The sequence below is a fragment of the Sturnus vulgaris genome, chromosome 6 (assembly GCF_052056855.1).
Source record: "Sturnus vulgaris isolate bStuVul1 chromosome 6, bStuVul1.hap1, whole genome shotgun sequence".
Lineage (NCBI taxonomy): Eukaryota > Metazoa > Chordata > Aves > Passeriformes > Sturnidae > Sturnus > Sturnus vulgaris.
The window spans coordinates 39,044,948-39,059,445 of NC_142248.1; the positions used below are offsets into that span (position 1 = coordinate 39,044,948).

The window sequence follows — 14,498 nt, forward strand, 5'->3', positions numbered from 1 at the left end:
TGGAAGCCTTGTCCTGTTAAAGAATACTAAAGGTACAATCAGTAGCAAAATTGAAAAGACAAATTTGACAGTTACTTAAGCAGGGATAGTAAAAAAAAAAAAAATCTAACTTTTGAGCAGCCTAGAAGAGATAACTTGCTTAAATTTTTCACATATTGGTGCAAAAGTCGCTTTGAAGAAAACAGTCAAGTATTTTTGGGTTTCTCATGGGCTAATGAAACTGGGGACAGAGGTTGCAGTAGCAAATGCTGATCTAAATCACTGTTTCCAGACTGGTGCTAGGAGCTGTGCTTTTGTGATTGTTATGAGCTCCTTTACACTGGAAAACAAATAGAAAAATTACTGATTTCATTTTAATAGTTTAGATAGTTGTCTTTGATTTTAGGTCTCTGAAACAGTTGGTTCAGTAAACAGTTTGCACTAGTGTGAGGAGAAACTCTGAGAATGAAAGGTGAGCAGTGATCAAAAGGCATTTTCCCTACAAATGTGTAATAGTAGAGAGCTTTTTCATAGCAGCTCTAATTCATTAAGCATAAAAGCGAAAAGTGATTAAGTTACTGTCTTTGTTCTGAAGACTTAATGGTTTGCTTTCTTAGATACTGAAGCCTTGAATTTGTACAGAATGCTGGAAAACTTGTAGACAGAATCACCGTGCTTCTGTTGAGTACAACAGAACAGTAATTTTTGACAGGGTGTGACCAAAAACACAAGGAGAAAGGGGTACATGGTTTATGTGCAGGCAGGTAGAGATCTGTGTAATAGCAGCTGTGAGAAGCACTCTGCCTTCCTTACACAAATTCCTCCTTGTCATCCTCTTCCCATGGGTTCTGATCAGTCCCATGTATTCAGGATAAGGAGCATGTCCTGCACATGAATGGAGGCTGGCCTGGTGATGAAGTAGGTAAATATCAGAAGTATTTTTTCAGCATTAAAACTGTAGGATGTTCGAAGAAAAATGTCTACTTAGAAGGTAATGAGTGCATCAGATGGAGTTACTTCTTCTGTACTGGATCAGTTTTAATTGCAAGCACTTGACAAATTTCAATATATACATGAACTGCAGTCTTTCAGCCAGTTATACTGTGTTAACCTCATCACCACCTTCTCCAAACAGCTTCATCCTCAGAGCCTTGGGGAGCCCGTGATAAAACGGACAATGTATGAAGTAGCAGTGTCTCTGATTCAGTCATTCGATGAGTTCGAAAAGAGGAACAATAGGTAAGATAGAGTTCAAGATCTGGAATCAGTGGCTCTTGGGGAAATGAGAAGCTAATTAAGCAACAGCAGCAGTCCATAGTTATTAGTGGAAACTTAATTTTTACTTGTATCTCTGCCTTTATTTTATATATTTGTTTGATTTATACCCAGTGTTGCTAAATTGCACTTCATGCCCTGGAACATGAGTGACTAATCAAGACAGCCATGTCTTATGGAAAATATATTCTTTGCTGTAGACCAGAGCTGAGGAGTATTTGTATAAAGAATGAAACCAGAGTACTATTTTATATTGTAACCTAAAACATATATTATTTCATGGAAAAAAAGGATGAAAACTAGGCATTAATTTTCACTGGCTGTTTAATGCCTTAATGTCGTGCGAAATAAGTAAATACTGGATTTTGCTGCTCTGTGCTTTGTAAATTGATGTTTAGTATCTGAAAATGCCATAAAGTTGCTTCTGCAACTTTTTTCTGACACTGAGTGTGTATTAAATAACCTAATTCTGATTGTTTTCATTGCGGAATGAGAATGTTTCTGTTTTGTTATAGTTTTGAGGAAAAAACCTAAACCTAATGCTCTGGTTCCAGTGTTTATATGTTGCATTTTTCAGAAAGTGTAGTTGCAAATAATGGTTGAAATTTCATTTCTTCAGAAAATTTAAATAATGCATGTTACAAAAAGTGTGCACTTCTGCTTCTTCTTCCAGAATAAAATAACTTGGGGTAATGAAGTAGACTGAGACTGTAAAAGTAATGAAGCTGTGTTTTCTTGTTAGGGAGAAAAAGAACTTGAGTGATATACTGGAACGTGGCAGTGTGCTCGTGTTTTTACCAGGTGAGTATATGTCTTAATAGCTTTATTTTTTGTTATTTGTCATCTAATGAGCTTTCTTCTGGCATTTCTTCCAGAGATTTATTAAACACATACTTAAATGAGGTTCACTGGTCTCTTGTCGTTTTTTCTTGGAAACTTGTTTAATTGTGGCAATAATTGGAAAAGCTGTGAGTCAAAAATTAAGGTGTTACATATTTTGAAAATAACAAAATTAATTCTGTAGTGAATCTACAGAAATGCAGTTCCTCAATTTTTTAGTGCCATTACTAATTATTGTATGAAGCTCCTAAGATTATTCTAGAGATGTTTCCTTTTCTGCATATAGCATGGTCTTCATTTAGATTTCTGTAAAAGCTCAAATTCACATTTTTCTTTCCTTGTACATTGTTTGGTGTAGTTGGCATGCTCAAAAGCACACGTGATGACAGCAATTATTGATCAGAAGACTGGCTATACATGTAGTCTTCTGTAAAGAATAATACCTAAGTTGTCTTGCACAGAAATTACTGTAGGCTTTTGTTTTGACTGCATTCTTATTTGAACTCGTTAGCTTGATTTTAGAAGCAGTGTAACTAGCCCTGCAGAGTAGTTTTTCTGCACATCATAAATCTGTTACCTGGTGGTTTCAGGTGTTCTTTTACTGTGTGAGCTCAATATTTGTTAGTTGAAAACTTTGAAAAGATCTGGTTATGTTGAAGTGTAGAGTAGCCTTGAAGTCCAGAGCAGCTTTTCCTTGGACACAGTGAAGTCCATGGACTTCTGACTCTGTAAAATATTTATGAACATCATCTCCCTGCTGTGTTGAGCTTAGGAGCAGGAATGCCAGGGCTAGGGCTGGAAGCACAGCACACCAGCTCAAAGATACACTGCACTTGCAGAGCAGCTTTCCTTGGAGAATGTTCCCCACTAGCTTTTTTGGAATAATCTTCACTATAAAATTAATGGGTAGAAGGAATTACTTCATTGTGTCAATGTAAGACCCATTCCACTTTGTGGTTAATAAGGTAGGGAGCTATCTCTATTGCCTCTGACCTCTGATATTGGTGTTTGTCTGGTGTGTTTTCAGGCTTCCTCAGCCCCTCTGAGGCTTCATTTCAGTCTGAAATATTCCTCAGCACTGTGAAATCCTAAATCTTTATCTTTCACTTTAAGGGTTTTGTTTTTTCTTGTTTGTTTACTTAAATATATATGGATAAATTTGTGGAAACCTATGTGTTAATGCTTTCTGAATGAGCTGGTACACTCAGGTTTGTGTTCTATTTGTTCAGTGTTTGACCTTGTCTGGTTTTAAACTGGATACTCAAGACTGATCCTGAACACAGGATTAACAAACACCCCTTGAAATTCTGCTGACAAATGTTTTTATACAGAACTGGAGAAAAGGGGAGGCGAGCCCTCAGTTTACAAGACGGCAGCTGAGGCTGAGCTTTGGGTTATTTTTACACATTTAACATCCACATTTAGGATGTTGATTTGAGATGCTTAGCTTTTTTGAGTGCTGACGATTACGTAGCATTTTGAACATAAAAAATAACACTCCCACTGACTTGACAAGTTGAGTATGGAGCAGCAGCCAGAAAGAGCAGTGCTGTGCTGACGATGCTGTTAAGTGATTTTTGCCCACTGTCTTTGTAGAACTCAGTAATGGGGCAGAATCTGATTCCAAAAAATGCTGCAGCTGTCTCAAGTAGGATGCCATGTTTTCCCTTGTAATTGCCTGTCTTGTTCACTGCTTAATTTTTTTGTAATGCTACCAGGTCTAATTCTTTATAGATAAGTATTCTTCAGTAGGTAACTCTCCTTTGGTTCCAGAACTTGTCTCTCTGTAGGTAACTGGCGATACAAAGTGTCATGTTAAACTGTAGAGCAATTTTCTTAACATGCATGCATGAATATATGTTCCAAGTGGTTTAATTTTATCTGTTCTACTCGTGTTGATCTCATTTTTTGTCTGTTCCAAATTTTCTTTTGCACTTCTTCTCCTTTGCCCTGCTCTCCTTTCTGTCCTTGTACGTTTGCCAAACAGATGCTGGTTCTCATTTCATTCTGAGACCTTTGTCTCCTGGTGGGATCCTTGTGTTCTCTAAGTGTCATGGTCAGTCAGCTCCTGTCATTTCTAAAACTGGTCAGCAGATACTGCCTGCTGTGTCTAGTCAGTAATTACTAGACTGATTAATAATTACTGTTAACAGTGATGATGCAGAATCTGCTCTGCCAAACATGAATCAAACTTACTTAGTTGTTTTTAATTCTAAAAACAACCTCCAGGGAAGTCCAGTGTTAGACAGATTTTTGAAAATGGTGCTTTTGGAATTGAAGTCTCAACAAGAAGTAAACTAAGCTTCTTAGGAAGGTTTATGTTTGTGGTGGCATTCAGGAAAATAGAAAAAATCCCTTAGTTGTAAGATTTCCTCTGGCAGATGTGAAATGCATGCCCCAGAAAATGTCACTGGAATGGCCAAAGGTGGGATGGGTAAGATGGAAATAACTATTTTTTTTCCCTTTGCCCTGCTCTTTGAAAGAACTTATTTTGGCTAGAATACCTAATTTTAGCCTAAACCAGACAGATATTCAGCATGTGGTGAGTGTTGTCAGTTGTAAGAAAATGAAACAAGGGCTAATAATGGGATATTGTCAAATGGCCTTTATATCTTTATTATGTGTAAAATTAATGCCAAATGGTTCTTCAAAAATTGACTCACTGGTTTTCAGAGACTTATTATTACATTTGCTGTTTAATTCTACCATTTTATTATATGGTGAAAAAGAGGTAATAATGACAGGCATTTAAAAATTGAAATAGATGTTTCTGAATTATTTCTGATGATGAAAATAAACTCACAATTACTTTTTCCCCAGGCTTAGGTGAAATAAGATACATGCACTCACGCCTCTCAGATAAATATCAAAGGTAAGTTAAACCACATTTGTTTCAGTTCACTTAAACTTGAATATGAATCTTTCAGCTGTATGAGTTTTAAGTGCATAATGGGGTGTAGCACACAAGTGTCATCAACTTTTATATTTTTGCATCAGTAAATACTTCACTAACATATTTTCTTTAGGTGGCAAGTGTACCCACTTCATGCATGTGCAACATTGGAGGAACAAAGTAAAGTATTTTCAGCTACAGTTCCTGGCTACAGAAAAGTAAATATTTTTAAATCTTGGCTTTTTTAAAGCATGTGAAACCTTTTACTAGAGTAGTAATAGCAAATAATAATGTATTTAAGTAATATTAGCTGTTCTAACTCAACAATTTTCTGAGGACAAAGCAGTTTAGTTTTTCGATGTGTGAACTGATGGCCTTTCTTATCAAGCTGTTGTTTTAACTGGTGTTTAGACCTCAAGAGAAGTGCATTAACCTTAAAGAAGTGACCCTTAAACTATTGCCTGCTGCTGTTTTTATCCTTCAGCATGGTTTGTGCATGTTGATTCTTGCACCTGCACGAGAGGGGATAGCAAAGTAGTCCCCCAGTATGGGAGACTCTGACCCACTTTGTACCCCACATTTTCACTGCTGCCTTGGTTTTCTTCATCTGCTGTTACTAAGAGAGTATTGCTGCTAATAGCGTGATGTTTCCTTATGGCAAAGGCACAAGGAAATATTTCCATTTTCCTCTATACTGTCCTAGTCCTATACTACTTTTTAATGCTTTTTTGAGCTCAGCACAAGAAGATACAAGAGGTTTTGTATTGTCCTTGCATGGTACTGCTTTTTTTCTATGCAGAACTGAAATGCTGTGTTGCCATTACTCCTATATTTCTTCATAGCAAGTTGGATTTTTCATGTAGAAACATTAATGCAAGTAATTTTTTGTTTATGCAGTCATTGCTCATTTTTTGCTTCAAAACTCAGGTTATTCTGGCTACCAACATAGCTGAGAGCTCTGTAACAGTTCCTGATGTTAAGTATGGTAAGTTGTCTAAATCTTAAAATTCTGTATACACTGTGTTTGTAACATTTTCCACACTTGTGCTACGTTTGGTCTCCAGGATATGTCACTGTTTAAAGCAATGCTGTTGGAGTGTTGAATTCTTTCTTTTGCAGCAGAGAAATCTGAGTATGTGAACAAATAGAGCTACTGAGTGGGAGGTTGTCTTAAATCTTCACCAAGGGGTAATTTTAAATGCAGTAACAAGCAGAGCCAGTCCTCATGTCACAAGTTAACATTTTTAATCACGTTCTGACTATGTTTTGAAATAATTGCATCAGTTTAAGCACATACTGATACTGAGTTTCTAAATGCAGAAATGATTGCCTTTTAATGATTGCCATCGACAGCAGTGTATTATATTTATAGTAAAATCTGTTAGCAGTTTGGTTAGTATTCAGAATATCCTAGGTCTGGCTGTTTATAAATCTGATGTTCTTATTATTGCTATTCAAGTTATTCAGACTTTCCTGCTAATACAGATAATTCTTTTGTATTTCTTTCCACTGCCATGAGGAATTTTTTTTTCTTGCAGTGATTGACTTCTGCTTAACTAAAATTTTGTTTTGCGATAAAGAAACTAATTACCAAAGTTTGAGGCTTTGCTGGGCATCTAAGACAAACTGTAATCAGAGAAAAGGTAAGATGACAGTAGGTAATGCAAAGGAATTTTAGAAGCTGACCTTCATGAACAGTTTTGTGTTGCTTTTTGTTGTATTAATAGTAAAAAGAACAGATTATTTTGGCCATTAATACTTGGTAAGTCTTTACCATTTCAGGGTATAAAATGGGATTAAACAACTATGTGTGAATGGGTTTATTTTTGCTCAAGTGTATTTGTAGAGGAGTGTTTTGTATCCTATTGAAAAATATTAAAATTCACAGACCATGGACTCTTTGTTATTTAATAGCAATTCTTTTGTCACGGGCTGTTTTTAAAAAGAGGAGATAAGCACTGCTAGGTATTTATGAACTGCTTGTGAGTTTCAGCTATAAAAGAAATTTCCATGTGTATATGTCACTATTAATGAGTTAAAATATGCACAGCAGTGTTTCTAGTTTACGCCAATGTTCATTGCACAAGGATAAATAAGGTTCTGTCTTGGCTCTTCTAGTAAGACAGTCCTCTTAAATATCAAAATTTTTCGTTTCTGTCAAAAAGAGTACTAAATAAATCACTAACAGTGACATCTTGAGATCTAAAAATACTGTAATTTTTAAAGTATTATGAGGTCTGTACAATTACAGCTGGGTTCCAGGTGCCCACCAAAGCTGCTGTATCACTCCCTTTTCCTCATCTAGATGCAAAGAAAAATGGTGACAGAAGGCTGAGGGTTTGAGATGAAGATAGGGAAATCACTTGGCAATTACCATCACAGGCAAAACAGACTGAGCTTGGGGGAATTAGTTTAATATTACCAAACAAATCAGTATTGGGTAATGAGAAATAAAGCCAAATCTTAAACACCTTCCTGGCACTCCTTTCCAGGCTTGGACTCACTCCCAGTTTCTCTAGCTTCTCCTCCCTAGTGGTACACAGGGATGGAAAATGGGGATTGTGGTCAGTTCATCAAACATTATCTCTGCTGCTGCTTCTTCCTCACACTCTTGCAGTGTCAGATATGGGGGAAGTTTCCAGCAGCTTCTCACAGAAGCCACTGCTATACCCAACCCCTTTCAGGACCTCACTGTGAACCCCTGAACCCCAATATAAAGATTCATTTCCGTTTGGTTCAGGGTCAGTGTAGGTTACAGCAACCAGCCAATGTACAACCACTAGAAGTAGCATTTTGTGTAGAAGGCTTGAGCTTGTTGTGCACGTGTCTTAAAAATGTGGCCTGATTCTCTAGTGGAGCATCCCACACATAGGAGTATCCTTGAGTTGGTTGAAGTGAATGGTGTTAGGATTTGTGAAGATAGACTTCTGAATCATTGTGTTTTCTGTAAATCATAGATCATAAAAATGTTTTGCTGTTTATTGTTGGATCTTAAAAGTTGTTTATATTGAAGATTATTTTCTAGCTGTAGAGTCAAATAGGAAATGCCTGTTCAACTGAGAAAAATGGCTGTTGTTTTGGGGTTAAGTGAAAGGGGTATTTGAGAGAGGTGCTTACGTAATTCTTTTGTTAGTTACTGCTCCTATGAAAGCAAAATTCTTTTGTCCTACCCTTATGTGTCTGCCAGGCCTGTCTGCTGAAAGAGAGCAGAACACTGCTCAGCCTGCAGCATCAGCTGTCATGTGCTGCTCTGCTGCCCAGAGGGTTTGTAGATGGATGGGTTTGGAAAACACTTGTGCACTTTGCAAATTGGTGATTTGTTCTTTTATGTGAAGGTCGTGCTGGACGTGTTTCCAAAGGCTATTGTTACAGGCTCATATTCAAGGACTTCTGGGCAGACTGTATTCCAGAGAAGTTAGAACCTGAGATGCTGGTAAGGCTTTTTGGTTTAGGATCAGATTTCCTTTAATGCAGGTAGTCATAGCAGAGAAGCTTTGCTTTACTTTCTCTGAAGATGATTGGAATAGTTACTAATAACTAATAGCAATGACTAGAATTCAATGTGATAACTAATTGACAAAGATAATTACACTTGGTTTCCTTATAGAAGGAGATACATTATAGCAGTAAAATTTATGTGATTAGAAATAAGCAGTCTACTCAAAAAAACCCTAGCTATATGCAATTAATTTCAGATTTTGCTAAATTGTAAAACTTTTTCATATAAAACAGTTTGTCACGCTTCCCATGAGGGGAGAGTACCAATAATCTTGTCTTCCCTCCAGCACTGTCCATTGGGAGCTACAGTCTTAAAATTAAAGAAGCTTGATATAGGGGAACCAAAAGCCTTGCTGGCAACAGCTCTTTCTCCACCCACTCTAGATGACATTGAGCGTACAATAGTTCAGCTGAAAGAGGTAGGCTTCCTTTTCATCTTGGTAAAATCAGAGTAATAGGAATGTCCTGCAGAAGTGGTTTTCTTTGTATTTAAGGTATTAGTAGTCTTAGTTCTCAGATATGAACTGTGTCTAGAGTCTTTTACACCTTGGTGTGTGGTTGAGTTACCATCCTTTTGAGCATAATTTCTGTAGTTATATCTTTAAAACAAGATTGTAATTTCATCAGGGAGTAATGTTATTCTTCGAGGGCTAGCATCTATGGTGAGAAAGAACAGAGAAATAGACAAAAAAATAACTTAAACTCCGTAAGCAACGTTGTTTATGAATGAGTAATAAATCACACTTTTACACCATATGATTTATAGAGGCCAGACTAAAGATACACTTCTCACCTGTAGAAGGAAGATGGTGATTTTGATTTTCAATTACAAAGTTCGTAAGGGAGAATCGTCATTGCATTAAACTTTTTTCTTTTCCAGAGTGCATAAGAAACAATATTTTCATCATTTATAGCTTGCTTTTATATCCAGTATATTTAGTAGCTTTTGTTTCAAAAGTACCAGGCTTTAAAACTTGTCTTAGGTTTACTTAGTCAGCTTTTACAAGTGGAATGCATTTTGATTTCTCTAGCTTGGAGCACTTACAACCTGTGTGCAAACAGAAGAAAATCTGCCTGATGGTGAGCTGACTTTCTTAGGAATGGTATTGACACAGCTGCCAGTGGACCTGCATCTTGGAAAATTGATAGTCCTTGGGCATGTCTTTGGCTGCTTGGAGGAATGCCTTATTATAGGTAACTGAATGAACATGTGAGAACATTTCTCTGAAACCAAATGATTGGCAGGTTCTCATTTTGATTTGTTTTTGTTGCAGCTGCAGCACTGTCATCGCGGAATTTTTTTGCAGTACCTTTCAAAAAGCATGTTGATGCATACAGGTAGTCCCCCAGATGTTTTAAACTTTCTAACTACATTTAAGGGCAGAGAGTAAAGTTCATTTGCTCAATATAATTTTCTGTGTCATGAGTCTAATTTTCTGTTAAAATGCCAAGCAGTGCAAAAAGAAGCTTTTCCAGGTAGCTAATACTGGAATCTATTTATTTGGGAACATAAATCACAGAGCTAACTCACAGTCTCCTGAGCACAAGGCCTGATTCTTCAGCTTTGCCTTTCTCATGATACGATGTCTATTAAAGGGGTTCTTTAAAATAGCAAGGACAGTTATTTATTATTATCCTGCTCATACAGTGTGTTTCCTTCAGTGAGGAGATGTGAATAAGAACAAGTAATTACAATAAGTGTACTGATGATGTTTATTAAAGACATGGAGGGTGTTACTGAGCTCTGTAACACATGCAGTAGTTGAAAAAAAAGAAGTTTTCTAATAGTTTTTGTTATTATTGACAGGAAAAAAATGTTTTTTGCTGGGAATAGTAGGAGTGACTGTATTGCAATTCTGAATGCATTTAGGGTAAGTCTTTTGTTCCAATTTAGATTACAGTAAAATCTGATAGACTAGGATGGAGGTTCTAACCTTTGTAGGATCAGTGCAGCATTTTTCCTCTGCAGTTCTTAACAACTTCACATTACTGATAGCTGCATATTGATGGTTTTTGTGGTCTTTGTCCAACTGTGTAAAGTTCCAATTGTCTCTAATAGCCAAAAATAAAATGCCAGAGATGTGGTGATGTTTGTAGATCATTTGTAGCCAAGGACAGTTTGAAGTGATAAATTCTAGTACAGAATGAGTTTGGTGACCTTTCTCCAAACTTCTTAGCTTTGCTTTAGGTTGTTTTTTTGCAAATCCATTTTTTGATGCTCTTGGCTGTTTGGTGGCTCAGTACCATGGACAGGGGTCAATTCCTCCAGGTAGAGGCAGAGCGGGTACAGCACACTTGCTATTCAAATTCCAACATTTTATATTATGCATGCTCTGGTGTGTTCTGTAATCTTCTGGAGGGTCCAGAATCTTCAGCTACTCATTTAATTTATTCAATTTTTTTTAACATGTTGCCCTTCAGTCTAAACTGACTTGTTTTATTTCTACTCTGCTGTTACAATTTTGTGAAGCACATATGGGCATTTATGGCACATATACCCACTAATCCTGAGGCTTAAAAATAATGTTTTCTGAATTCCCCTTATCCTGTTACATATTTCCCTTGTGTCACCTGGTAATTATCACCTGTTCATCTAAGATGCTATTTCTGTAAACCAGTTGTCCTGGAGAATAAACACAAACATTCAGACAGAGCTTCTAGTGAAGTATCTGTGTCTGTGAGTGGTGTGAAAGCTTTGTTTTGAGTGACTTGAGTATCAGAAAAGAACAGGTAAGTCCAGGAAAGTTTGTTTCCAATCTCCTTGGTTCAGATTAGATTGCTTCTTTTCTATCAAGGTAGGGAAATGCAGTGTGGCTGTTCAGCCTTGCATGTAGTCAGTGTCCCCAGTAAAATGAAATATTGTATTATGAAGTGACTTGCTGTCAGACTAGAAATGGATTCTGCAGGCATGTGTCATAAGCTACCTAATAATGAAGTTACTTTCATTAATATACTGGGTATTTTAATTTCTCTTCCAGCCCTGTTTTCTGGGAGGCATTTGCATCAGAACTTACCTGAATCAGTCAGTTAACTGCTTTTATCCCAAAGCAAGGAGAAAAGAAAATGGCTTTGACAGTAATCTGCTTTATTACAGCATCAAATTAAAGCATCTTAATTGTTCTGATAATTTATGGATGTTTGTATGTGCTTTAACACTCCATCCATTTCCTCTCATAAAGCCAGGTGGATATCCTGTTGTTAAAAAATCAGCTTCAGTGTTGCTATGAAAAAGAAGTTTGTAGTTTTAAATGTCACATTAATATTTGTAATAATTACTACTAAAGCACTATATTTTGTCTCTGAATGCTACACCATTTTTTTCTTAGGCATGGCAGGCCTGCAAAGAAAAAGGGAAGCTGAGAAGTCCCATGGTTAGTTGAACTTTGTTTTTTCTTCTCTATTCAAGGTTGGTGGCTTATATGCTGGAGTATTTTATTTTCATAATATATATGAAAAGTAAGGAATTTTTGCTAGCAATGTTTGTTTATAATAATTATGACTTTTCATACATAAATAGGCTAGGCTTTGAGAGAAAATGAGCATTTGAACTCAGTGCAGAGTTATTTGAAGACAATCCCTTATGTTAGTCCCTTTTACAGATGAATCAACAGTGGCCAGAGGGTTTGAAATCCAACCTAAAAAAGGAAATTGAGCTGTAGTTGAAAGAAATAATTTTATTGTGCATAAGTATTTTTTTAAACACACAGATTTCTGCCCCCTCAGAAAACCCTGAAAGATGAAAGATGTTTATGTGCATTAGTCAAAAATCAGTAGCATGCCTCCAGTCTTTCTTTTGGGTGTACAAGATAAAACCTTTTTTATTTCCCCTGTTCTTTTAGAGTGTATTATCTTTTATGATCATCAGTGCATAACATACACTGAGTTACAAGTAGCCAGGATGGCCAAAATCTGTCTGATAAAGATGTGCATTCAGAGAAAGAAGTTCTGAGGTTTTTTGTAAGTGTTCCCAGATTGCCAAGAAGTACAGTGGCATCCTGGCTTGTATCAGCAGTAATGTGGCCAGCAGGACCAGGGTAGTGATTTTTTTTTTATTTTATTCCCCCCCCCGCCCCGTACTTGGCATTGGTGAGGCCACACCTTGAGTCCTGTGTAAAAATACTGGAAGACATTGAGGGGCTGGAGCCTGTCCAGAGAAGGACAATGGAGCTGGTGAAGGGTCTGGAGTACAAATCATGTGAGGAGCTGTTGAGGGAACTGGGAGATTTTAGTCTGGAGAAAAGGTGGTTCAGAGGAGACTTCATTGCTCTGCAACTGCCTGAAAGGAGCATGTGTTGAAGTGGGGGTTGGCCCCTTCTCCCAAGTGATAGAAGCAGAGAAAATGGTCTCAAGGACCAGGAGAGGTTTAGACTGGAATTAGGAAAAATTTCTTCACTGAAAGCATTGCAGCCGACTGCCTGGAGAAGTGGTGGAGTCGCCATCCGTGGATTTCTGCAGATGGCATGTGGGAGTGGCACTTGGGGACATGGTTAATTCTGGACACAGCAGTGCTGGGTTAATGGTTGGACATGAGGATCTTGGAGGTCTTTTCAAACCTTAACGTTCCTGTGATTCTCTAGGTGTGAAGCTTAAAGTAGGTTTTTTAGTAGCAACACAGAGCGGTTGAACTTGTGGGTTGATAATGGAAAATTTAGATGACCCACAGCTGCATTGATAACCAAATTATAGTTTTAGTCAAATACATAACTGTCTTACATTTCATACATGTCATCATACTTAGTATGAATGCAAAGCTGTGAAATATGATTAGATTCTTCTGTTGCTATATATAGCTGTTATTTGTGTCCACACAGAAGAATCTGAGATAAAGTTTACTAGCAGTAGAAGAAAAAAATTCTAACTTTCTTTTTCAGGAAGAGCTTGAGTGGGCTCGATCTAATTGTGTTGATATAAACAAGATCAAAGAGGTAAGATTAAGTAGGTAGTAGCAATCTAAGCAAATGCAATTACATAGTGAGGCCTGGACTTGAGAATTTGTGAGGCTTTTTTTGCTAACATTACTGCAGCAATTAATGAAAACTCAGCATCACAACAGGCTTCAAGCTTAATTTGACATATTAAGGGGAAAATAAGTAAGATTCCTGAGTAACTGATTAGCAGAATGGTCTTTGCCATTATTTCACCAGTTCATACCTTTGCATGAGCAGTGTAGGGCCTGTGTTCAAAAAGCACAGGAAATAAAAATAGAATTTGATAGTGAGAAACCGTTTGGATAAGAAATGACAATAGTTCTATGCCTTGGATATGTGATCACAGCAACAAAAAAAAAATAACAGAGAAAAGCAGATTTTGTAAAATGGGACAGTGGAATGATGAGTCTTACATGGCAGCCACTCTTGCCTTGGTTTCAGGTAATGCTGGAAGAGGTTGTGCATTACATAATATATAAGGAGTTTAGAATGGTCAACTTCACTTAACAATTAATAAGATTTGGGGACTTTTATTTACTGCATCTTAAAATCCTAATTTCGTAATCCCTTGTGTGGAAGTGAGTTTGCAGACCTGAGTCAGTGGCAGTGGTTGCTGTGGTAGTGTGCTAAAACTGCCAGCAGCAGAAAGGAAAGGGAAATGTAGCTACAAAAAAGTTGTGCAGATAGTGCTTTGTACATTTGCTCCAGAATTGTTTGGGAGAGTGAAGGCATTCACTGTGTGGTTGGAAGACCAGTGGTTGCTGTGGGAGCTTCTTGGAAATCCTGGAGATGGAGAGCTTAAATACGTTCTGCTGGAGGGCATAAGTTTGATGTCTCTCACAGCAATCAGAGCTGTCTGCTGAACTGAAGGTGCAGTATGGTCACTCCTGCAGTTGTTAGCAAGATTTTTACCTCCTAAGTTACAAAATTATTTAAATAGAGAATATCATCTTGTAAAAGGTTATTTCAGTTCTTTTCCTGTTTTTTTTTCTGTATCATATATGCATGATTTGCTTTGTGACTAGAGTTGTTCTTTATAAGGAGGTTTTGGGAAAACTGCTTGAGTCACAGTACTGAAATTATTT

General features: G+C 37.1%; 1 protein-coding gene across 1 annotated transcript in view; it reads left to right on the forward strand.

Annotated features, from left to right (window-relative positions):
• TDRD9 (tudor domain containing 9) overlaps positions 1-14,498 on the forward strand; it is a 59,393-nt gene that overhangs the window by 27,290 nt on the left and 17,605 nt on the right. The window contains exons 8-20 of the mRNA XM_088166290.1: positions 1,115-1,218; positions 1,997-2,055; positions 4,915-4,966; positions 5,121-5,205; positions 5,915-5,972; positions 6,526-6,630; positions 8,323-8,420; positions 8,773-8,904; positions 9,517-9,679; positions 9,760-9,823; positions 10,293-10,356; positions 11,812-11,856; positions 13,357-13,410. Coding sequence (XP_088022416.1) covers positions 1,115-1,218; positions 1,997-2,055; positions 4,915-4,966; positions 5,121-5,205; positions 5,915-5,972; positions 6,526-6,630; positions 8,323-8,420; positions 8,773-8,904; positions 9,517-9,679; positions 9,760-9,823; positions 10,293-10,356; positions 11,812-11,856; positions 13,357-13,410 — 1,083 coding nt within the window. The remainder of the gene's footprint in view (positions 1-1,114; positions 1,219-1,996; positions 2,056-4,914; positions 4,967-5,120; positions 5,206-5,914; positions 5,973-6,525; positions 6,631-8,322; positions 8,421-8,772; positions 8,905-9,516; positions 9,680-9,759; positions 9,824-10,292; positions 10,357-11,811; positions 11,857-13,356; positions 13,411-14,498) is intronic.